Below are 21,126 nucleotides of genomic sequence, written 5' to 3' on the forward strand. Positions count from 1 at the left end.
TCTATTTTACTGCACGTCACTTATGCTCAACAAGTTCTGGTCATTATCCCTTTGTTTATTTTTGCACAATCCTTTCCTATTTATCGTAATGGCCAAAAAAGTCTTGCTATTCACCTGAGACGGCAGGACAGGAGCTTGACGCTGGCTGCGCCTCAAAGAATCGACTCTGGACTCAGCTGGGGTTCCTGAGGGAGATCTAAAGGCACGAGAGGCTGGAGGAGGAGAAAACATCTTCATCAACTAAAGTCTTTGTCTTATTTACAGATGCATTTCCACAAGAAAATGCAGAGAGTGATTACTCAGCAGGAGTAGAGGATGACTAAAAGGAGTGGCATGGATCAGACATGGGAATAAAAGCAGTGCACAGGAAATAGTGACAGAATTGTGTTACACAAACTGTAGAAGAACACAGATATATGATCTGGTTGGTGGAATGAACTGCCTAGTACTACCAGAGCAGGGGCGTCCCTCGCTACCTTTAAGAAGCTTGTGAAAACCCAACTCTTCAGAGAGCACCTCCCACTGAATGGGGTGCTAAGTCAGAGATCAGAAGAAGAGACTGACAGTCATTTTCTACAGTTTCTTTAAATTACCAACTTTCTAAAAACTGTATCACTTCACAAAATATAAAACAAATCCATCCCAATTAATGAACACAGCTCCTAGTGTATCAGTGTGAACTTACTTTCCTGAGGAGAATCACCGTCTTGGTGTTCTTGCTCATCCTCTTCTTTCTTCACTTCAACTGTAGTCTGCAGTAATTCACTGTTACTGGTGCTAAGTGACTCTGTGAAGTCTGTTTCAGTTTTACAGTGAAGATCTGAAATGAGCCTTCCCTCGTCATCTTGCCATGTAATCATATGTCCATATTCCTCTTCTTTTATCACTGTCAGTCTCAGGGGTACCTGGGATAATTCGTTAGAGCCAGAGCTGAACGGCAGCCCAAGATTCATGTTAGCAACGGACCGAAGAGTAGTCGGATGTCGAATATCGAGCTTCCTCTATGTTCAAAAAAGAAAAAATTAACGTTAATGACTTTCAAGCTCACATTTCTAGTTCAACCTTATTGTATTGTTGTCGCAGTCTCTAGCTAGCCTTCGGCTGATACATGAAAGTGCTCATGTATGATATAAATTAACCAAGGAATAACTAAGATGTTATAATAGTTTAAGAAAAAACATAATTCCAGTGCGTTTTCACACGCTGACCTGTTCTTTCCGTTGTTATCTCCAAGGACGTGTATCAAGGAACAAAAGCAAACGCAGCTTAGGAAATATTATCGTGTAGCCTCAAGTCTTCTTCTATAACCAACCATTGCCGGTTGATAAACCAACAAGAATATGGCGACATACTGTCACCGTGTGGACAGGAGTGTGACTGCGGGAACCTCGAACTCGTTCACTGGTTTATGTGTCCTTCAAGAACTTTAACGATGGTGATTAATCCGAATTCATTTTGTGTAGCATAAAACATTCACTCTGAAAGTACTCATTATCATTCATAAATTGTCGTTTGGATGTTCAGAGTGTCAAACACAACGCGCTTTGCAGGACTATCAATGTCCTTCACTTCTTATTGACCTCCCTGTTTTTTTTTGCATCATTTTGCAAAATACAAACGTGCTCCTGTATTTCAAGTTTTGTTTTGTTTTCTCTGTGTAGAAACACTCTCGTGTGTCATCTCTCTTCAGCAGTTCATATGCTAAAACCTCATTCAGAACCAGCTTTGCTTCTTAGTACAAATTAGTCAGATCTGTTGGGCAATCTACTACAGTATTTAGCAGTGTACATCAGACTGGTCAGTGCAATTCAAATGCGCACGAAATATGAATGTAAAAAGTGTAAAACATGTATTTTCGGGTTAGTTCACAGTTTATCTGGAGCCTATTTCTGGCAGTTTCACAATGAAAAGTGTGGTGTGCAATGGTTCTTTAAAAAACGCTTCAATTCCTCAATTCTTTCTTAAGTCATTGCACTGACAAGTATTTATTTCTCTTTCATAAATGAAAAATAACTTTGTAAAAACACAAACTTTGTATATACACAAGGCTGCGGACTTTAAAATTGTACTGTACACACAGTTTAAAGAGTAAATAAATACATGACTCAAATGTGTGTTTTTGCAATGCATCCCTGGAGCTAATTGAGTACACACAGTAACTATCGTGCTACATATTAACAAAGAAAGCAAATCGAACAAAAACTTCAATAATAACATTCAATTAATACAATTAATATTTTCAGAACAAATATTACTACAGCCAGACCGTGTAAGTGATCTCCAACAGTATTGAAGCTCAAAGCGGCATTATCAGTGGGTGCAGGACGATGCCATATTAGGGCCAATCAAGTCCCTTACTGAGACAGAAGAGGAAGAGGGAGAGAGAGAGAGAGAGGGAAGAGAGGATAGGAAGGGAGAGAGAGCGAGGGAGGGAGGGAGAGAGAGAGAAGAGAGAGAGAGGGAAGAGAGGATAGGAAGGGAGAGAGAGCGAGGGAGGGAGGGAGAGAGAGAGAGTGAAAGGGGGAAGAGAGGATAGGAAGGAAGGGAGAGCGAGAGAGAGGGGGGAGGGAGGGAGGGAGGGAGAGAGAAGAGAGAGAAAGAGAGGATAGGAAGGGAGAGCGAGCGAGAGAGAGACAGGCCTCTCTCTACAGTGACTTAACTTATAACTGTGTCATAAACTTACCTTTTGCTACCATTTGAATGTGCTTCCATAGGCCATTGAATGCTGGGCGTGTACAAAAATCCCATATTTTCAAAAAAATATTTTGAGAAAACAAGGCAGAACACCATGACAAATTTTTGATATGTTAAGAACAAATATCTAATCTTTCCAAAAAAAAATTGTTTCATGTTGGTAAATGCTGTCATTTTTTTGCTATAGCATGCCAAAAATGGCACAAAATGGGTTTTCATCCATTTTCAAGCTTTAATATCTTCCAGCCCATTCATCACATGAGGACATTTTTTTAATACAACATATGAAGCATACATAGGAAGGTCTGTGTATAATATAAAGTCTCCAGCTTTAACATTGAGCTTTCCACAGGTATTCAAAGATGCTCCAACAAAGCGTAAAGTAAAATTTTCGCGCAAATTCAAGCACCCCGAATACTATGATATACCCAAGCCACACCCTTGGGAGTCCATAATCTTCAAGTAATGGTATCATATTTTAAGCCTAGAAAGTTTGAAGGAGCTAGCTTAAAACTTTTCTAGTAATAGCAATTTGAAAATGGCTCTTCAGAAAACGCTGCTAAAAAAGCGTCTCAAGTACAGGCACCCCCTCCCCCCTAAAACATCTTTTTGTGACAAAACTATTGGGAGTAGAGAGCTAATATTTTGGACTATACCTATTAAGAAGTGTATGAACAACCTTGATTTTTTTCAGCCAAATCTGAGACGGTCGAGTGGGAGCCATTGTCCCGTTTGGCGTGGAATGACCCCCTTTCATCGTGAGTGCGTCATCTTCGAAGGAGAGAGGTTGACAATAACTTCATTCAAGCAAACTGACAAGTTAATTCTGATTTTATAATAATGACTTGTGTTCAAAGCAAGACGTTATCAAGACGTTATCAATGTCAAGGTCAATGAGGTCACTGGGCCTATGCTGTTATCAATGCCAAGGTCATGGTGGTCACTGGGCCTATGCTGTTATCAATGTCAAGGTCAATGAGGTCACTGGGCCTATGCTGTTATCAATGCCAAGGTCATGGAGGTCACTGGGCCTATGCTGTTATCAATGAGGTCACTGGGCCTATGCTGTTGACTGAGTGAGTCAGTTACCTGTGCCTTTTGACAAAAATAATTTGCTAAATAAATATAGAAGCAACCAGAATTCTTAGAGTGTGTAAAACACTTGATAGAGATAACATGATCTTAAGGCCCCATGCAGACGGACTAGTTTGCCTGAACCCGGGTTCATTTTTCACACCTACCCACTTTTTACATCGCGTGCACATGAACCCAGCGAATCCGATTGACTCAGCTGTAGTACATCCCCCACGCCTATTGGTGGCGCTTTGGTGCTACAGACAACTGAAGAAAACGGAGAAGAAGACAGGAGCATGCTATCAACGTAACATATGACAGTAGTTGAGCTCCAACTAGCAACTTTTAGCTTAGCCGCATAGCCTACATTTAATCTGCACAGTAACACATTATGGTGGTTTATAAAATCAGTGGTAGGAGCAGACTGTAGGTTAAGCGAAAAATAATTATATTTGTTATTGATAATAAAGAGTTTAGAACAGTGCAACAAAGCAATGTGCAACATGACATGTCTGAGTTGTTTAAATGCCTGTGCTTTATGGAGATGCTGAGCTGGAGCACGAGAGACCACAATGCAAGTGCTGTGGATCCTGGATGTTTCATGGTTTACAATTGCTTCCAATTTCATGGTTTTATTACTAACAACAAATGTAGGCTATTGTTGAGGGCTTTGTCCTTCACGTACTGTAGGCTACCTCTGAAGTAACGTTAACGCTAGCTAGTAGCTATCGCTATCGTTGTCTGACAGGACTAAAGCTAACGTAACATTCATCTGTTTTGAAACTTCCGTCTATAATAAAAAATCTTTTCACGTCAGATTTGCTCATATAGGCGATTGCTGACACTTTTAAAAACTGGTTTTTGAAAAATGGTCTGATGCAAATAGATTAAACAGTGATAGATTAAAGTGTGGCTTGTTAATGTCATCCCTTTCCTAACAACAGATAGATAGATACATTTGTATTAATCCCGTTAGGGAAATTCACGTGGAAAAGGAGCAAGGTAATAGGAAGAATTTTTTTTTTTGGAGAGCTGTTATAACTGGCTGCCAAACTCACTGCGCCATGGCAACCCATTCAGTTATTAAATAATGCCGATTGTGTCCGTTGTTCTGGCTGGTCTAATGATGCGATCACGTGGGGCAATCCAATTAGGTATGCGGATAGCGTGCAGACCAACACCAACAGCAATCCGATATCGAGGTTACTCACTTTGGACCCCCGATTCGAGGGAGTGCGGATACAGTGCGTTCGTCTGCACGATAGGACTATCCGGACTCGGGGTTCACCGGGTTCAGACAAACTAGAGTCCGTCTGCACTTGGCTTAAAAATGAACCTTTAAATTAAACCCCGTAGCACTGTCTATTCTAAAAGTCTTTGCTTTGATGCAAGATGAAGTTCTACATAGTACATACCTGGATGCTAGATACACTTCTACATAGTACATACCTGGATGCCAGATGTGATCTGATGTGTCGGTCACAAAGAGGCAACGCTGATACGTACGGTGGGCAGCAAAGTTAACCATTTCATCTCCACATCAATTCCTAACATTAGCATTTCTAGATCAATACTCTAATAAAGGTTACCTGCAAATATGTTTGTCAAAAGGCACAGGTAACTGATTTACCAGCGACTGCTACCAGTGCCCGATTATTGAAACATTGTCACACACCTTTCACTGCTCCGAGTCTCGGGTCCCTACCCCCCACTCATGGGAGTCAGATCCCCGTTCACTGCTCCTCATCCCCGCATACACCAAGTGATGGGTGTATGAACAACAATATGACATCATGGGTGAAGGAGATGGTCTTTCCTAACGTCCTGTTATTGCCACCAGTGCCCGATTGTTGAAACATTGTGACACACACACACACACACACACACACACACACACACACACACACACACACACACACACACACACACACACACACACACACACACACACACACACACACACACACACACACACACACACACAATCCTTCCACATCCTGCTGGTTACCATGGGTTACCAGGCACCAATTGTTAGTAGACATGCTACATTACCTGATAAGCTATCCTTAAAATAATAAACACCAACTGTAACATGATTCATGAGACCACAAATCAGTGAGACATAGACTATTTCTTAGACCGTAATTGACAGTCCACAGTTTAAAACCTTAAACAAAGTAACTACAAGCACTAACATTATTGTAAGTCCAAATACAGTATGTAGCTTTACGATAGTTTCCCCCTGGGAAACTAATATAGAATGTTCCGAAGCAAGCTGGTACAATGAGCAGCAGTGGATTGGGCTCACTCCAGTGTGAATGAGCTGGTGAAGTTTGAGTGTCTCAAAGGAACCTCTGGCCTCATTTAATGCAGCGCTACATCCTCTCTCCTGTGTGAATGCGATGGTGTCGTTTGAGGTTTCCCTCTAGGTTGACGCCTTTCCCCCGTATGAATCCGCTGGTGTAGTTTGAGATGTTCCTTCCGGATGAAACTTTTACCACACTGAGTGCAAGTGTATGGCTTCTCTCCTGTGTGGATGCGCTGGTGTAGTGTCATACTTCCTTTTCGGACGAAAGTCTTGCCACACTGAGTGCAGGTGTATGGCCTCTCTCCTGTGTGAATCCTCCGGTGTAGTTTGAGACTACCCCTTCCACTGAAACTCTTGCCACACTCAGTGCAGTGAAACGGCTTCTCCCCAGTGTGAACGCGCCAATGTTTTTTGAGAGCTTGCCCGTCAGTGAAAGTCTTGCCACACTGAGTACAGCTGTATGGCTTCTCTCCTGTATGTACACGTTCGTGTAGTTGGAGTTTATTTTGTCGACTGAAACTCTTGTCACATTGAGTGCAGTGGTACGGCCTTTCTCCTGTATGAAGACGCTGGTGTATTTTGAGTCTACTCCCTGTAATAAAACCTTTGCCACACTGAGTGCAGGTGTATGGCTTCTCTTCTATGTGAATGCGCCGGTGTAGATTGAGATGGGATACTTGGGAGAAACTTTTGCCACACTGAGTGCAGGTGTATGGCCTCTCTCCTGTATGAACCCGCTGGTGTAGTTTGAAATGTTCCTGTCGGATGAAACTCTTGCCACACTGAGTACAGATGTATGGCCTCACTCCTGTGTGAATCCTCTGGTGTACTGTGAGACTAGCCCTTAAACTGAAACTCTGGCCACACTCAGTGCACCGATACGGCTTCTCCCCAGTGTGAATGCGGCTATGTTTTTTGAGACTACCACTTTCACTGAAAGTCTTGCCACACTCAGTGCAGTGATACGGTCTCTCTCCTGTGTGTAACCGCTGGTGAACTTTGAAACCACACTGTGAAATGAAACCCTTGCCACACTGAGTGCATGTGTATGGCCTCTTTCCTGTATGAATACACTGGTGTTGTTTGAATCGATCATTTCGCATGAAACTCTTACCACACTGTGTGCAAGTGTATGGCCTCTCTCCTGTGTGAATCCTCCGGTGTAGTTTGAGAGCACTCAATGAAGAGAAAATCTTGCCACACTGAGTGCAGGTGTATGGCCCCTCTGTATGAATCCGCTGGTGTTGTTTGAGACGATTCTTTTCCTTGAAACTCTTGCCACACTGAGTGCACTGGTATGGCTTCTCTTCTGTTTGAATGTAGTGGTGACTTCTGTTGTCATCAACTACTTCGTCCTGTTTTGAAGAGGGGCGTGTAAGTGTGCGTGTGTGATGTGTGTGTGTGCGAGTGTGTGAGTGCGTGTGTGTACAGAGTCGTTTTAGCACAACCACTGGACACAGTTTGGAGGACAATGAGGATGCAGGTGCCAGAGTCTCTGGTCTGATCTCTCCATCCGCTCCTCCTGGTTTTGAAGAGGGGTGTGTGACTTTGCTGGATGTTGACCTGGACATCACAGTTACTTTTTTGTGTGTGTGTTGGTTGCTGCCACCACTGCTTCTGGAAGGTGTCAGAGTCTCTGGTCTGATCGCTCCACACCTCAGCAGTCTGATGTACTCAACCGTGTGGATCCTCTTGATGTGATTGTGGAGGTAGATTTGAGCCGTGTAGGAAAATGGACACAGCGTGCATGAGAACACCTGAGACGCTGTTACCCCTGAAAGAAAGAAACGATAGAGAAAGAACAAATGCAGGTTCAGGCAAAGAAACACGTTGGATAGTACTTTCTGATACCATCAACATATATTTAGGTAGGTGGAGTTTTCCATAAGTGTATTTATTCATGTTTCATTATGTGTAAAATCCAAGGTCAGTCTCCGACATCCATTTACTAAAGACACAGTATTTCAGGTGTAGCATTGTGATGTACCTTTGGTGCTACTCTTGATGTCCCACAGGCAGTGGAAGCTGATGCCCAGGTCTCTGGCGTAGTCCTCTGCATACCAGACAAGCAGCTCCTCTCCAGGGGCGATGGGCTTACAGCAGCGATACACAATCCCCCCTCTGTACTGAAATGCCACCAGGTTCTGCTCTTCACCGTCACGAGCGCAGTTTACGTACCTGATGGAGAAACCAGAGATTGAAAATTACATAGATGAGATAAATGTATTCACTATTTCTAAAACTTTAATAATACTATCTAAAGCTGGGTGTGAAATACAACGGAGAAACTCAGCATAAAATGCAAAAAACACAGAAACAGAAGTGAATGAATCAAGAAGTACAGAGAAGGATGTCACCTCATCCAGTTGGAGTGAGTTTCTCTCTTTGCGTCGATGTGCTCATCTGCATGTCGGCTCTTGTATATCTGTGGAAACATTTAATTCAAAACAATGACACCCGTATCATTGCAAATAATAAGAATTAGTAATCAGTAGGTTGCTAGTTCGATTCCCACTGTCGAAGCATCCTTGAGCAAGACACTGAACCTCGAATTGCTCCTGATGTGCAGTGTGCCATCAGTCGATTTGGATAAAAGCGTCTGCTAAATGACTAAATGTAAATGTTAACACTAGGGATGGACGATAATATCGGCACGACATCGGTATCTGCAGATAAAAGCTTCAAAACGTAATTATCGGCATCTGCAGATATGAACATTTCTGCCGATGTACCTGGCCGATAAAGTGACGTTCAAATTATGCGCACGCGAAGCAAATGTTTTGGTTACTATGAGCGCCAACAACGTAATTCAAGACGTTGGCTGTGTGGCAGTACTTCACAGTATCAGGATGTTGACATGCTATTTGTCAGGAAACTTTTCAGGAGATGGAAGAGGATGCATGCATAGATGCAGACCACCCGCGTGCAACGCTTTGCAACATTACCTGTCGGCGCTAATAGAAGTTAATAAGTTGCTAGTTAGCTAGACAACACTAGCTAGTTAGCTTGCATGCTACGTGACACCAGCGAAGTTGATGATCTCTGCTAAATGACTAAATGTAAATTTGACGGGATGTGAAACGTTATGTCACGAGCCCACGCTATCTGTACATGGCTTACTTTTGCATATATGGAATTTATATAGCTAACTTGGCAATAACCTTACATAGATTAGTCTAGAAATCCTAGAAGGGATGTTATTAAACATTAAGTCAGTTAACCAACGTTAGCTTGCCAAGTTAGCCAAGTTGCATTTCCAGAGTGTAGCTGTTCAAGTTGGTACTGTTCAAGTATGAAAATTGTGACGTGAAAATATAAATAAATCTGCCATATTTGAAATCATTTCAATAGTTTCATGAGTGAATGTCTATTTCTAAAATGATACAAATCAAGTTTTTAATGTCCTGTATCTACAGCAATACCCTATCACAATAACAGATTAATTCTAGTACAGGAGAGACTTTTCAATAATTAAAAAGCAGAGGTGTATATATCGGTATCGGCATTCGGCCAAAATGAGCTTGTAAATATCGGCATATCTGATATCGGCTCAAATTCAATATCGTGCATCCCTAGTTAACACTCAGTTCATCATTTCAATTCCCCAAGTTAAATACCACAGGCATATTTTAGTCAGAGTGCACATCTCAAGAATGAATCTATTGTCGTAAATGAAAAATGTATAAACATGTCAAATATAATGGTGTGACAACAGCTCAGCCTTTGTTTAGTTTAAGTCAGGTGGCTAGCTAGTTTCCATCTGTCTGTCCAACCTTCCGTCCTTCGAGAAAAATTTGAACTTTTCAGAGCAGACGACCAGTGAAGCAACAACGCAGATGACTTGAGAGATTCAAATGACGAAAGAAGAAAACTACATAAAGGTTTTATTCTTACTAAATATTTTCAAGAGAATGAATCCAACTGACATTGGAATGAAAAATAATGGATTTATTATCCACCTATGAGGTTATGTTTTTGGTACCTGCCCTGATCATGGCCCTACAAAATGCATATCGGTTGATCCTGAACAGAACACTTATTTTGTCCAACTTTCAATCAAGTGCTGGCACTGCTTTCATAACAGAGAAACAAATAAAAAAAATAAAAAAATGGAAAAAGATCTCAGATTAGGATTCTTCCACTTTTATCACATATTGCGATTTTTGGCAGTGACCTCCTTTAGCAGCCCTTTTGGCAAGGTCTTTGGCCAGAGTCCTGAAACTCCTTGCCAAGATACGTGCGGGAATCCCAGGTATTCCTAACTGAGGAGGATGTTTTGCCAAAGCGGAAGAGGAAACTGGGAATAATTACGTGAAGGGGTAAGACACAAGAGGGCGTCGCAGATTTGATACTCTCCTCCTGGTCTTCCGTTTAGAAACACCATTTGATCACTCACCATCCAGGAGTATCTGCTCTCTATGGCCTCGTCCCTGTCCGTCACTTCTCCCTCATAGGGGCCAAAGTGTGCCCCTCTGGCCACCGTCTGGCCCTGGTTGAACACCCCCAGACCTGCGTTTGGGATGTTGGACTCTCTGACCAACAGTACGGGGTGACTTCTGTTGTCATCAACTTCTTCCTGTTTTGAAGAGGGGTGTGTAACTGTGTGTGTGTGTTGTGTGTGTGTGTGTGAGAGTGTGTGAGTGTCTGTGTGAGTGTGTGATTTTGTGTGTGTACAGAGTCGTTTTAGCACAACCACTGGACAGAGTTTGGAGGACAATGAGGATGCAGGTGCCAGAGTCTCTGGTCTGATCTCTCCATTCGCTCCTCCTGGTTTTGAAGAGGGGTGTGTGACTTTGCTGAAAGTTGACTTTCTGACCACCAGTCCGGGTGGCAGGGTGAGTCTGGCTCGGTCTGGGACCCCTACAGGAGCTGGGGTGTCGGGGATGAAGTTAGGGGGACCATGGACCCCACACTCACCAATGTAGAAAGACTCACAGTCCTCACAGTCTGCAGAAAACAGGAACAAACCTTAGATGATTCATTTACATTTTTATGCAACCTGAAGATATACAATCATTCTGTTGTAAAGAAGAATAACCATCAACTGTGAAGATGTTCATTTAAAATGGCTGGAAACAGTATGGAGTCATCAGCAGATCAATGTTTAGAAGGAGAGAGTTAAGAGGTGAAGAGGCAGCAGTAAAAGCAGCTCACAGAAGCGATCTTCATCTTTGGGCTCCTCTTCCTCTGTGTAGCTCACTCTAGGTCTTTTACGCAGGCTGCCTCCACGCTTGTGGATGTTCAACTGGTCTTTCTGCTGTTTCAACCACTCTCTCTTTGACACACCTGACACACACACACAAAACAAATCAGACTTGCTGTTTGCCTTTACTGTTCATACAGCAAACTGTTGTGTGTGTGTGTGTGTGTGTGTGTGTGTGTGTGTGTGTGTGTACACACTCTCCTGTGTAAACCCTCTCACCTGGTCTCTCTGCTGTTTCCACACGGCCTCTCTTTCCACCCTGGTCTGAGTCCGCTCTGGGAACCTGAGGAGGAACAGGAGACAGTTCTGTCAGAGAGTTTTGATCATCAAACAAGAGTTCTGTGTCCTGTTGATAGGATCTGGAGCTCCTATTCTGTTCATGTATGCTCTGATGTGATTCTATCCAAGATCCTAAAATCCAAGATGGCCGCGCGCACGGGTCCAGCAGCTCCTTGCTCTCCCGTTTTGAAAAGCGAACCAAACCCGGTCTGCAGCCGCCAGGACTTAATTAAGGATTGCAGCACAAGGTGTAACTTTCAGTGCACTCACAACATATCGGAGGATATACTGATTACTAAATACTGACCAGTGAATGGACCTTCCAGACACAGGTGTCGTTATTCTACAATCACTTGAGACACATTCACTGCACACTGATCCCCATTTCACTAATTGTGAGACTACTAGCACCAATTGGCTGGACCTCTGTTGAATTAGGTCAGTCACTTATGAAATCTTATGCAATCACTCATTTTACATTACATATTTGTAATTAATTGCCATTACTCTTTTTTGTTTATTTATTTTTGTCAAAAAAGCCAACTTATATTGACCATGATTGATTTATAAAAGCAATAAAAGGGTCAAACATCCAAGGGGGTGAATACTTATGTAAGGCACTGTAACAGCCTGAAAAGCGCAACTGAGAAATAGTTAGAATGGATTAAGAGGGGACATCTCAGATGGAGAAAAAGCCCTGAACAATTTGCTGATGAAATGTGTTGAAGTCCTGAGATGAGATGAGTCCTGAGATGAGATGAGTCCTGAGATGAGTCCTGAGATGAGATACAGAGGCTGGCAGTGAGGTGCTGCTCAGACAACATTCTGTCACTGAACACCACAAAAACTAAATAACTCATACTGGACTACAGGAGTGTAGACCTGGCCCCACTACACATCAATGGGGACTGTATGGAGAAGTGTAGACCACTACACATCAATGGGGACTGTGGGGAGAAGAGTGCTCAGGAAAAACAGCCTGGAGTGTAACCTTTTACTGCTCCACCATCGAAGGCGTACTGCATTTCAGTGTGGTGCTGCGGTTGCACCGCGGCCCTCCAAAGGGACATTAACACAGCCCATACAAATCACTGGCTGCTCACTGCACCTCCAAAGGGTCATCAACACAGCCCAAACAAATCACTGGCTGCTCACTGCACCCCTCCAAAGAGTCATCAACACAGCCCAAACAAATCACTGGCTGCTCACTGCACCCCTCCAAAGGGACATTAACACAGCCCAAACAAATCACTGGCTGCTCACTGCACCCCTCCAAAGAGTCATCAACACAGCCCATACAAATCACTGGCTGCTCACTGCACCCCTCCAAAGGGACATTAACACAGCCCATACAAATCACTGGCTGCTCACTGCATCTCCAAAGGGTCATCAACACAGCCCAAACAAATCACTGGCTGCTCACTGCACCCCTCCCTGGAAAACATTGCCCACTCCCGCGACCTAGGCAGGGCCAAACACATCATCAAGGCCACATCACACCCAGACCACCACCTGTTTACCCTCCTATCCTCTGGTGGACGGAGCAACCTCAAGAGCAAGGACCACACGTCTAAAGGACAGTTTTTCCTCAATGGCTATCAGAACATCAAACTCAGACATGCACTTAAAATTGAAATTTCAGTGTGCATTATTAACACTTCAGTCACTCTATTTTACTGCACGTCACTTATGCTCGACAAGTTCTGGTCATTATCCCTTTTTTTTATTTATGCACAATCCTTTCCTATTTATCGTAATGGCCAAAAAAGTCTTGCTATTCACCTGAGACGGCAGGACAGGAGCTTGACGCTGGCTGCGCCTCAAAGAATCGACTCTGGACTCAGCTGGGGTTCCTGAGGGAGATCTGAAGACACGAGAGGCTGGAGGAGGAGAAAACATCTTCATCAACTAAAGTCTTTGTCTTATTTACAGATGCATTTCCACAAGAAAATGCAGAGAGTGATTACTCAGCAGGAGTAGAGGATGACTAAGAGGAGTCGCATGGATCAGACATGGGAATGAAAGCAGTGCACAGGAAATAGTGACAGAATTGTGTTACACAAACTGTAGAAGAACACAGATATATGATCTCTAATGTCATCATTACTTAACCAGTCACTCAACATCAGCTGGCATCTTCTACGTAGAGACAGGGGTGCACATGCACCCATCACATACATCCGATTTTTGTTAATTGTTTAACTTTTTTTAAACAATACATTTTAGTACGCGAGAAATCTGTTAGAGATGAAGTTAGCCTTTGTTGAACAAAGTATACAATAATAGACTAAAATAGCACCCCATTCAGTGCCTGCAGTTGATTATCAAAGGGAGGCGCTCTCCTTTGAGTGCCCACTCCAACGACACACTGTAGGCACTGAATGGGGTGCTACGTCAGAGACCAGAAGAAGAGACAGTCATGACAGTCATTTTCTACAGTTTCTTTAACTGAGCAACTTTCTAAAACTGTATCACTTCACAAGACATAAAGAAAATCCATCTCAATTAATGAACACAGCTCCTAGTGTATCAGTGTGAACTTACTTTCCGGAGGAGAATCACAGTCTTGGTGTTCTTGCTCATCCTCTTCTTTCTTCACTTCAACTGTAGTCTGCAGTAATTCACTGTAACTGGTGCTTAGTGACTCCGTTTCAGTTTTACAGTGAAGATCTGAAATGAGCTTTTCCTCGTCATCTTGCCATGTAATCATATGTCCATATTCCTCTTCTTTTATCACTGTCAGTCTCAGAGGTACCTGGTGTGTTTCATTAGAGCCAGAGCTCAACGGCAGCCCAAGATTCATGTTAGCAACCGACTGAAGAGTAGTCGGATGTCGAATATAGAGCTTGATGAACAAAAATGAAAAATGTAACGTTAATGACGTTAAAGCTCACAATTATAGTTAAACTTTATTGCATTGTCACGGTCTCTAGATGTCTCGCTAGCCTTCGGCTGATACATGAAAGTGCTGATGTATGATATAAATTAACCAATGAATAACTAAGATGTTATAATAGTTTTGGAAAAAACATACCTCCAATGCGTTTTCACACGCTGAGCTGTTCTTTCCGTTGCTATCTCCAAGGACCTGTATCAAGAAACAAAAGCAAACGCTCCTTAGTAAATATTCTCGTGTAGCCTCAAGTCTTCTTCTGTAACCAACCATTACCGGTTGATAAACCAACAACAATACGGCGACATACTGCCACCGTGTGGACTGGAGTGTGACTGCGGTAACCTGGAACTCGCTCTCTGCTTTATGTGTCCAAGAACTTTAACGATGGCGATTAATCCGAATTCATTTTGTGTAGCATAATAGATTCACTCTGAAATAATTCATTTATAAATTGTCGTTTGGATGTTCAGAGTGTCAAACTCAAAGCGCTTTGCTGGACTTTCAATGTGTAAATACATGGCACAAACATGTGTTTTTGAGAGAGAGAGAGAGAGAGAGAGAGAGGGAAGAGAGGATAGGAAGGGAAAGAGAGAGTGAGAGAGAGAGGGAAGAGAGGATAGGAAGGGCGAGAGAGAGGATAGGAAGGGAGAGGGGGGAGAGAGAGCGAGAGAGAGGGAAGAGAGGATGGGAAGGGAGAGAGAGAGAGAGAGGGAAGAGAGGATAGGAAGGGAGAGAGAGAGAGAGGGAAGAGAGGATGGGAAGGGAGAGAGAGAGAGAGGGAAGAGAGGATAGGAAGGGAGAGAGAGAGAGAGGGAAGAGAGGATGGGAAGGGAGAGAGCGAGAGAGAGGGAAGAGAGGATAGGAAGGGAGAGGGGGGAGAGAGAGAGAGCGAGAGAGAGGTAAGAGAGGATTGGAAGGGAGAGAGAGAGAGAGAGGGAAGAAAGGATAGGAAGGGAGAGGGGGAGAGAGCGAGAGAGAGAGAGAGAGAGAGAGAGAGAGAGAGAGAGAGAGAGAGCGAGAGACAGGCCTCTCTCTACAGTGACTTACTCCACACAAGGCCTTGTGTGCATTCGGGCAAGATTGGGGCATTTATCATATAACAGATATAGCATTTAGCATTACCTAACATTTATGTGGGTTCATGTAGCTGATATGGCATTTAGCATTTAGCATTAATTAACATTTCTGTGGGTTCTCTGCATGTTTTTTTTCTGTTGGTGTTCTCAGAGGGTGCTCAGGTTCAGCTGATCCCTACAGGGTTAGGATGCCCTTGTGAATATCACACGTGGGTTTAACCTTTCATCGTGAGTGCGCCATCTTCGAAGGAGCGAGGTTGACAATAACTTCATTCAAGCAAAGTGACTAGTTAATTCTGATTTTATAATAATGACTTGTGTTCAAAGCAAGACGTTATCAAGACGTTATCAATGCCAAGGTCATGGAGGTCACTGGGCCTATGCTGTTATCAATGAGGTCACTGTGCCTATGCTGTTATCAATGCCAAGGTCATGGAGGTCACTGGGCCTATGCTGTTAACTGAGTGAATCAGTTACCTGTGCCTTTTGACAAAAAAAATTGCTAAATAAATATAGAAGCAACCAGAAGTCTTAGGGCATGTAACATGATCTTAAAAATTAACCTTTACATTAAACCCCGGTAGCACTGTCTATTCCAAAAGTCTTTGCTTTGATGCAAGATACACTTCTACATAGTACATACCTGGATGCAAGATAAACTTCTACATAGTACATACCTTGATGCAAGATAAACTTCTACATAGTACATACCTGGATGCAAGATGTGATCTGATGTACCGGTCACAAAGAGGCAACGCTGATATGTACCATGGGCAGCAAAGTTAACCATTTAATCTCAATCAATCAATTCCTAACATTAGCATTTAAAGATCAATACTCTAATAAAAGTTACCTGCTACTGCTACCAGTGCCCAATTATTGAAACATTGTCAAACAAACACGTCATCCTTCCACATCCTGCTGGTTACCATGGGTTACGCTGGTTACCATGGGTTACCAGGCACCGCTTGTTGGTAGACATGCTAAATTACCTGATATGCTATCCTTAAAATAATCAACACCAACTGTAACATGATTCATGAGACCACATATCAGTGAGACATACAGTAGACCATTTCTTAGATGGTATTTGATAGTCCACAGTTTAAGCCCTTAAACAAAGTTACTACAAGCACTAACATTATTGTAATTCCAAATACAGTAAGTAGCATTCAGATCGTTGATCGCTACAGCAAGCCTGGTTAACCAATGTAGAATGTTCCGATGCAAGCTTTGTAAATGTTATATGAAGGCCACATTTTATTATTTATCACCTCAACAGTTCTGCTTGTTTGTTGCTAAGTTACTGTTTTGTGTTTGCACACCACGTGAATGAATACTCTAATGAGCACGGCAAACTGGAAGAACGGACCGGAAGGCGTTAGGCGTACACCACATTCAACAAAAAAGCATTTGCAACATTGCATTTGCATATGTAACCCCCTTGAATTCGTCTGTGTTGTGTTGCTTTTAGGGCTGTCAACGTTAACGCGTTAATCTATGCGATTAATGCGGCCGTGATTAACGCGATAAAATATTTAACGCAACTTTAAAAGAAAAAAAATAATTTATTTTGAATGCCTTTATTTGGATAGGACATTAAGTTATGACGACAGGAAGCGAGGCGGAGAAGAGGTGGGGAGAGGATTGGGAAATTACATCAGGCCAGAGTTGAACCTGCAATGTAGCCCGTAAGTAGGTGGCTTGGCCTACCATTTTATGGGAGCGATGAGGGACAGGTGGGTCTTGAATAGCCCCCCTTGTTCAAAGTGGGGAATGACAGAAAAAGTTTGAGAACCACTGCGGTAGTTGAAGATGGAGAGAGCTGAGGGATTGTTGGGCGGAAAGTCTCTGTTTAAGAGCCAAAATGACGGAACAATCGACAAAACTAAAGTTGTATGTAGCATTTGTCAAGCTGAATTTAGCTGTCACCTTAATGCAAAGCACCCGACAGAAAGCAGTCCCAGGTTAGATGATCGCCAACCCACACTCCACGACTTCTCTAGGAAAATAACTAGACCAGTCCGTGAAAAGGTGACCATTTGGGTTGCCGGTGACTGTCGGCCCATAAACATAGTTGAGGACAGTGGGCTGATTGAGGTGATTCGAATTGCTTCAGGGGAAATTCTTACGATTTACCGTCGAGGGGCACCATTGTGTTAAAAAAAATACAATTAAACAACAGTGTCTAAAATACACGCTGTCTGAAGTGATTACTTGTTTATTTATAAGATTTAGTCTTAAGAAGAAAAACAAACTTTTAATCGCGATTAATCGCGATTAATTAATTTAAAAATGTGCGATTAATTAGTAAATTTTTTTTTAAAGATTGACAGCCCTAGTTGCTTTCGTAAGAAGGTTGGAGACGTGGGTCCAGTTCGTCAGTTTATTAGCCTGGCACAAAATACAACAAGGGACTCCTTAGCGCAGCAGCATGGAACACTTTACTTTATGCTAATGTAACCAAATCTTCACTGTTACATATATATATCATCTGAACACAACATGAGTGTACAAGAACACTTTCCAGTGAATGCATAAGATAAAATAAAAGGAATAAGGTTGTAATAAAAGAAGACAAAATAACAAAATAAATAACAAATCTGTAGGGGGTGGACAGAAACATAGCAGGAAGGAGGTCATCCTAGGGATGTGAAGTGACAGGTGGGGAGCAAATGGACGAGATGACCGTTGCAATGCCTTCCTTTATAGACAATAACGGTCATACACTCCTATCGCACTAAACAACCACACTCAAACAAAGACATATTGTATTAATTTGCCTATTAAGTATTGTATTGTATTAATTAGTCTGTTGTTAACCTTTCCTGCTAGTCGTAGTCGGAGATTACAGGGGAGACTTTTGTTTACTGCTCCAGGGCCGAAGTGTTCTATATTCTAAACTCAGGGGTTATCTCCCTTTCCCTTCAGTCTGCGGTTGATGAGCAAATGAATGGCAACCTGATTTATTCTCCACACTGGTTGCACAGAGTTCAACGTTACAGCAACATAACTTTGATCCGGTCGCTACATCTGATCTATCCGCGTGCATCCCCGTTCTCTCTCTCTCGCTCTACCACACCCACCCCGTAGCCTACGTGTTGCTACATTATACATTATAGGAGCAGCACCATTATACAACACTGTAATAACATTACATGGGGGACCGGGATGAAAATGTGACCTGGAATAATAGTGCGAAAATTTTGATTGACGTCGGCGTATTAATTCATTGCAGCAGGACAATGGAAGAAAAAACCTTTTTACATTACATTTACTCATTTAGCAGACGCTGTTATCCAAAGCGACGTACAAGTGAGATTTTAACTTAGCCTACCATTGATAACACAATCGCATAGTAGGCCCTTTTTCTTTATTTTTGGAACTCAGCCCATTTGAGGCAAGGATTGACAGAAGGCAGTGTTACGGCTTCTCTCCTGTGTGAATGAGCTGGTGTCGTTTGAGCTTATCTTCTCGAGTGAAACTCTTGCCACACAGAGTACAGAGGTACGGCTTCTCCCCTGTGTGAATGAGCTGGTGTCGTTTGAGGTTACTCCCTGCAGTGAAACTCTCGCCACACGGAGTGCAGTGGTACGGCCTCTCTCCTGTATGAATACGCTGGTGTCGTTTGAGTTGATCTACTCGAGTGAAACTCATGTCACACGGAGTGCAGTGGTACGGCCTCTCTCCTGCATGAATACGCTGGTGTCGTTTGAGTTGATCTACTCGATTGAATCTCTTGCCACACTGAGTGCAGTGGTACGGCTTCTCTCCTGTGTGAATGCGCTGGTGTTGTTTGAGATGTGTATTTCGCTTATAACTCTTGTCACACTGAGAGCAATGGTATGGCTTCTCTCCTGTGTGAATAGGTTGGAATAACTCTCCATCCGATCCCTCCGGTTTTGAAGAGGGGTGTGTGACTTTGCTGGATGTTGACCTGGACATCACAGTTACGTTTTTTTGTGTGTGTTGGTTGCTTGTAGAAGGTGCCAGAGTCTCTGGTCTGATCGCTCCAGACCTCAGCAGTCTCATGTACTCAACCGTGTGGATCCTCTTGATGTGATTGTGGAGGTAGATTTGAGCCGTGTAGGAAAATGGACACAGCGTGCATGAGAACACCTGAGACGCTGTTACCCCTGAAAGAAAGAAAGAGAAAGAAAGAACAAATGCAAGTTCAGGCAAAGAAACACGTTGGTGTATTTATTCATGTTTCATTACGTGTAAAATCCAAGGTCAGGCTCCGACATCCATTTACTACAGACACAGTATTTCAGGTGTAGCATTGTGATGTACCTTTGGCGCTACTCTTGATGTCCCACAGATAGTCGAAGCTGATGCCCAGGTCTCTGGCGTAGTCCTCTGCATACCAGATCAGCAGCTCCTCTCCAGGTGCGATGGGCTTACAGCAGCGATACACAATCTCATCTCTGTACTGAAATGCCACCAGGTTCTGCTCGTCACCGTCACGAGCGCAGTTCACATACCTGATGGAGAAACCAGAGATTGAAAATGACATAGATGAGATGAAATGTATTTACTATTTCTACAACTTTAATAATGGTATCTAAAGCTGGTTGTGCAATACAACGGAGAAACTCAGCATGAAATGCAGAAAACACAGAGACAGATTTGAGTGAATGAATCAAGAAGTACAGAGAAGGTTGTCACCTCATCCAGTTGGAGTGAGTTTCTCTCTTTGCGTCGATGTGCTCATCTGCATGTCGGCTCTTGTATATCTGTGGAAACATTTAATTTCAAAACAATGACACCCTTTTTATTGCAGAATAACCTAAAAAAAATTAAGGGAAATAATTTAGCTTTTTTAATAGTAGTTCTGGAATCAGGTTTAAAGAGAGAAAGACCGATATATATATCGACCACTCTCTGGCCCCTTTAACACTCCGTTCATTATTTAAATTCCCCAAGTTAAATACTTTAAAATAATATTTAGCCAAATAACACAGGGGCTATTTTAGCCAGACTGCACATCCTAAGAATGAATCTAACGTCATGAATGTAACCTTCATTAACATGTAAATATAATTGTGTAACAACAGCTCCGCCTTTGTTTAGTTTAATTTGGCTGGCTAGCTAGTTTCCATCCGTCTGTCCTGCCGTCCTTCGAGAAAACGAGAAATTTTCAGAGCAGACGACCAGTGAAGCAACAACGCAGATGACTTGAGAGATTCAAATGACAAAAGAAGAATACTACGTTACAGTTTGATTCTCACAAAATATTTCCAAGAGAATGAATCCAACTGTCTGGAATGAAAATTAATTCTGGAATGAAAATAATGGATTTATTATCCACCTATGAGGTTATGTTTTCAGTACCTGCCCTGATCATGGCCCTATGAAACACTTATCGGTTGATCCTGGACAGAACACATACAGTGCCCTCCACAATTATTGGCACCCCTAGTGAATTTGAGCAAAACAGGCTATGAAAAATATGTCTTTGCTGTTTATCCTCTTGGTCTTTCACTCAAAATATTCACAAAAATCTTACCTTTTCATTGAAGTATAATTATTGAAAAAAAAAAAAAAACTGTTGACATTAAATTAATATTTTCCCCCAAAACATGAGTGCCACAAT

At 42.6% G+C, this 21,126-nt stretch overlaps 1 protein-coding gene across 6 annotated transcripts in view; it reads right to left on the bottom strand.

Annotated features, from left to right (window-relative positions):
• The window catches only part of LOC105904982 (gastrula zinc finger protein XlCGF57.1-like), a 37,246-nt gene that overhangs the window by 10,155 nt on the left and 5,965 nt on the right, over positions 1–21,126 (bottom strand). Inside the window, exons 1-9 of one of the 6 annotated variants that reach the window (XM_031563627.2) lie at positions 14,593–14,739; positions 14,103–14,403; positions 13,341–13,438; positions 11,499–11,562; positions 11,231–11,362; positions 10,473–11,023; positions 8,434–8,501; positions 8,064–8,254; positions 5,169–7,850 (exon numbers count right to left, since the gene is read on the bottom strand). In XM_031563627.2, coding sequence (XP_031419487.1) covers positions 6,133–7,850; positions 8,064–8,254; positions 8,434–8,501; positions 10,473–11,023; positions 11,231–11,362; positions 11,499–11,562; positions 13,341–13,438; positions 14,103–14,403; positions 14,593–14,724 — 3,255 coding nt within the window. In that variant the 5' untranslated portion in view covers positions 14,725–14,739 and the 3' untranslated portion in view covers positions 5,169–6,132. Of the gene's footprint in view, positions 1–114; positions 213–685; positions 1,309–5,166; positions 7,851–8,063; positions 8,255–8,433; positions 8,502–10,472; positions 11,024–11,230; positions 11,363–11,498; positions 11,563–13,340; positions 13,439–14,102; positions 14,404–14,592; positions 14,740–19,473; positions 19,667–19,823; positions 20,015–20,198; positions 20,267–21,126 lie in introns of those variants that run through there. The other 5 variants (XM_031563629.2, XM_031563628.2, XM_031563633.2 and 2 more) reach the window with 5 other exon arrangements.

Source organism: Clupea harengus, chromosome 26, assembly GCF_900700415.2.
Source record: "Clupea harengus chromosome 26, Ch_v2.0.2, whole genome shotgun sequence".
Classification (NCBI taxonomy): domain Eukaryota; kingdom Metazoa; phylum Chordata; class Actinopteri; order Clupeiformes; family Clupeidae; genus Clupea; species Clupea harengus.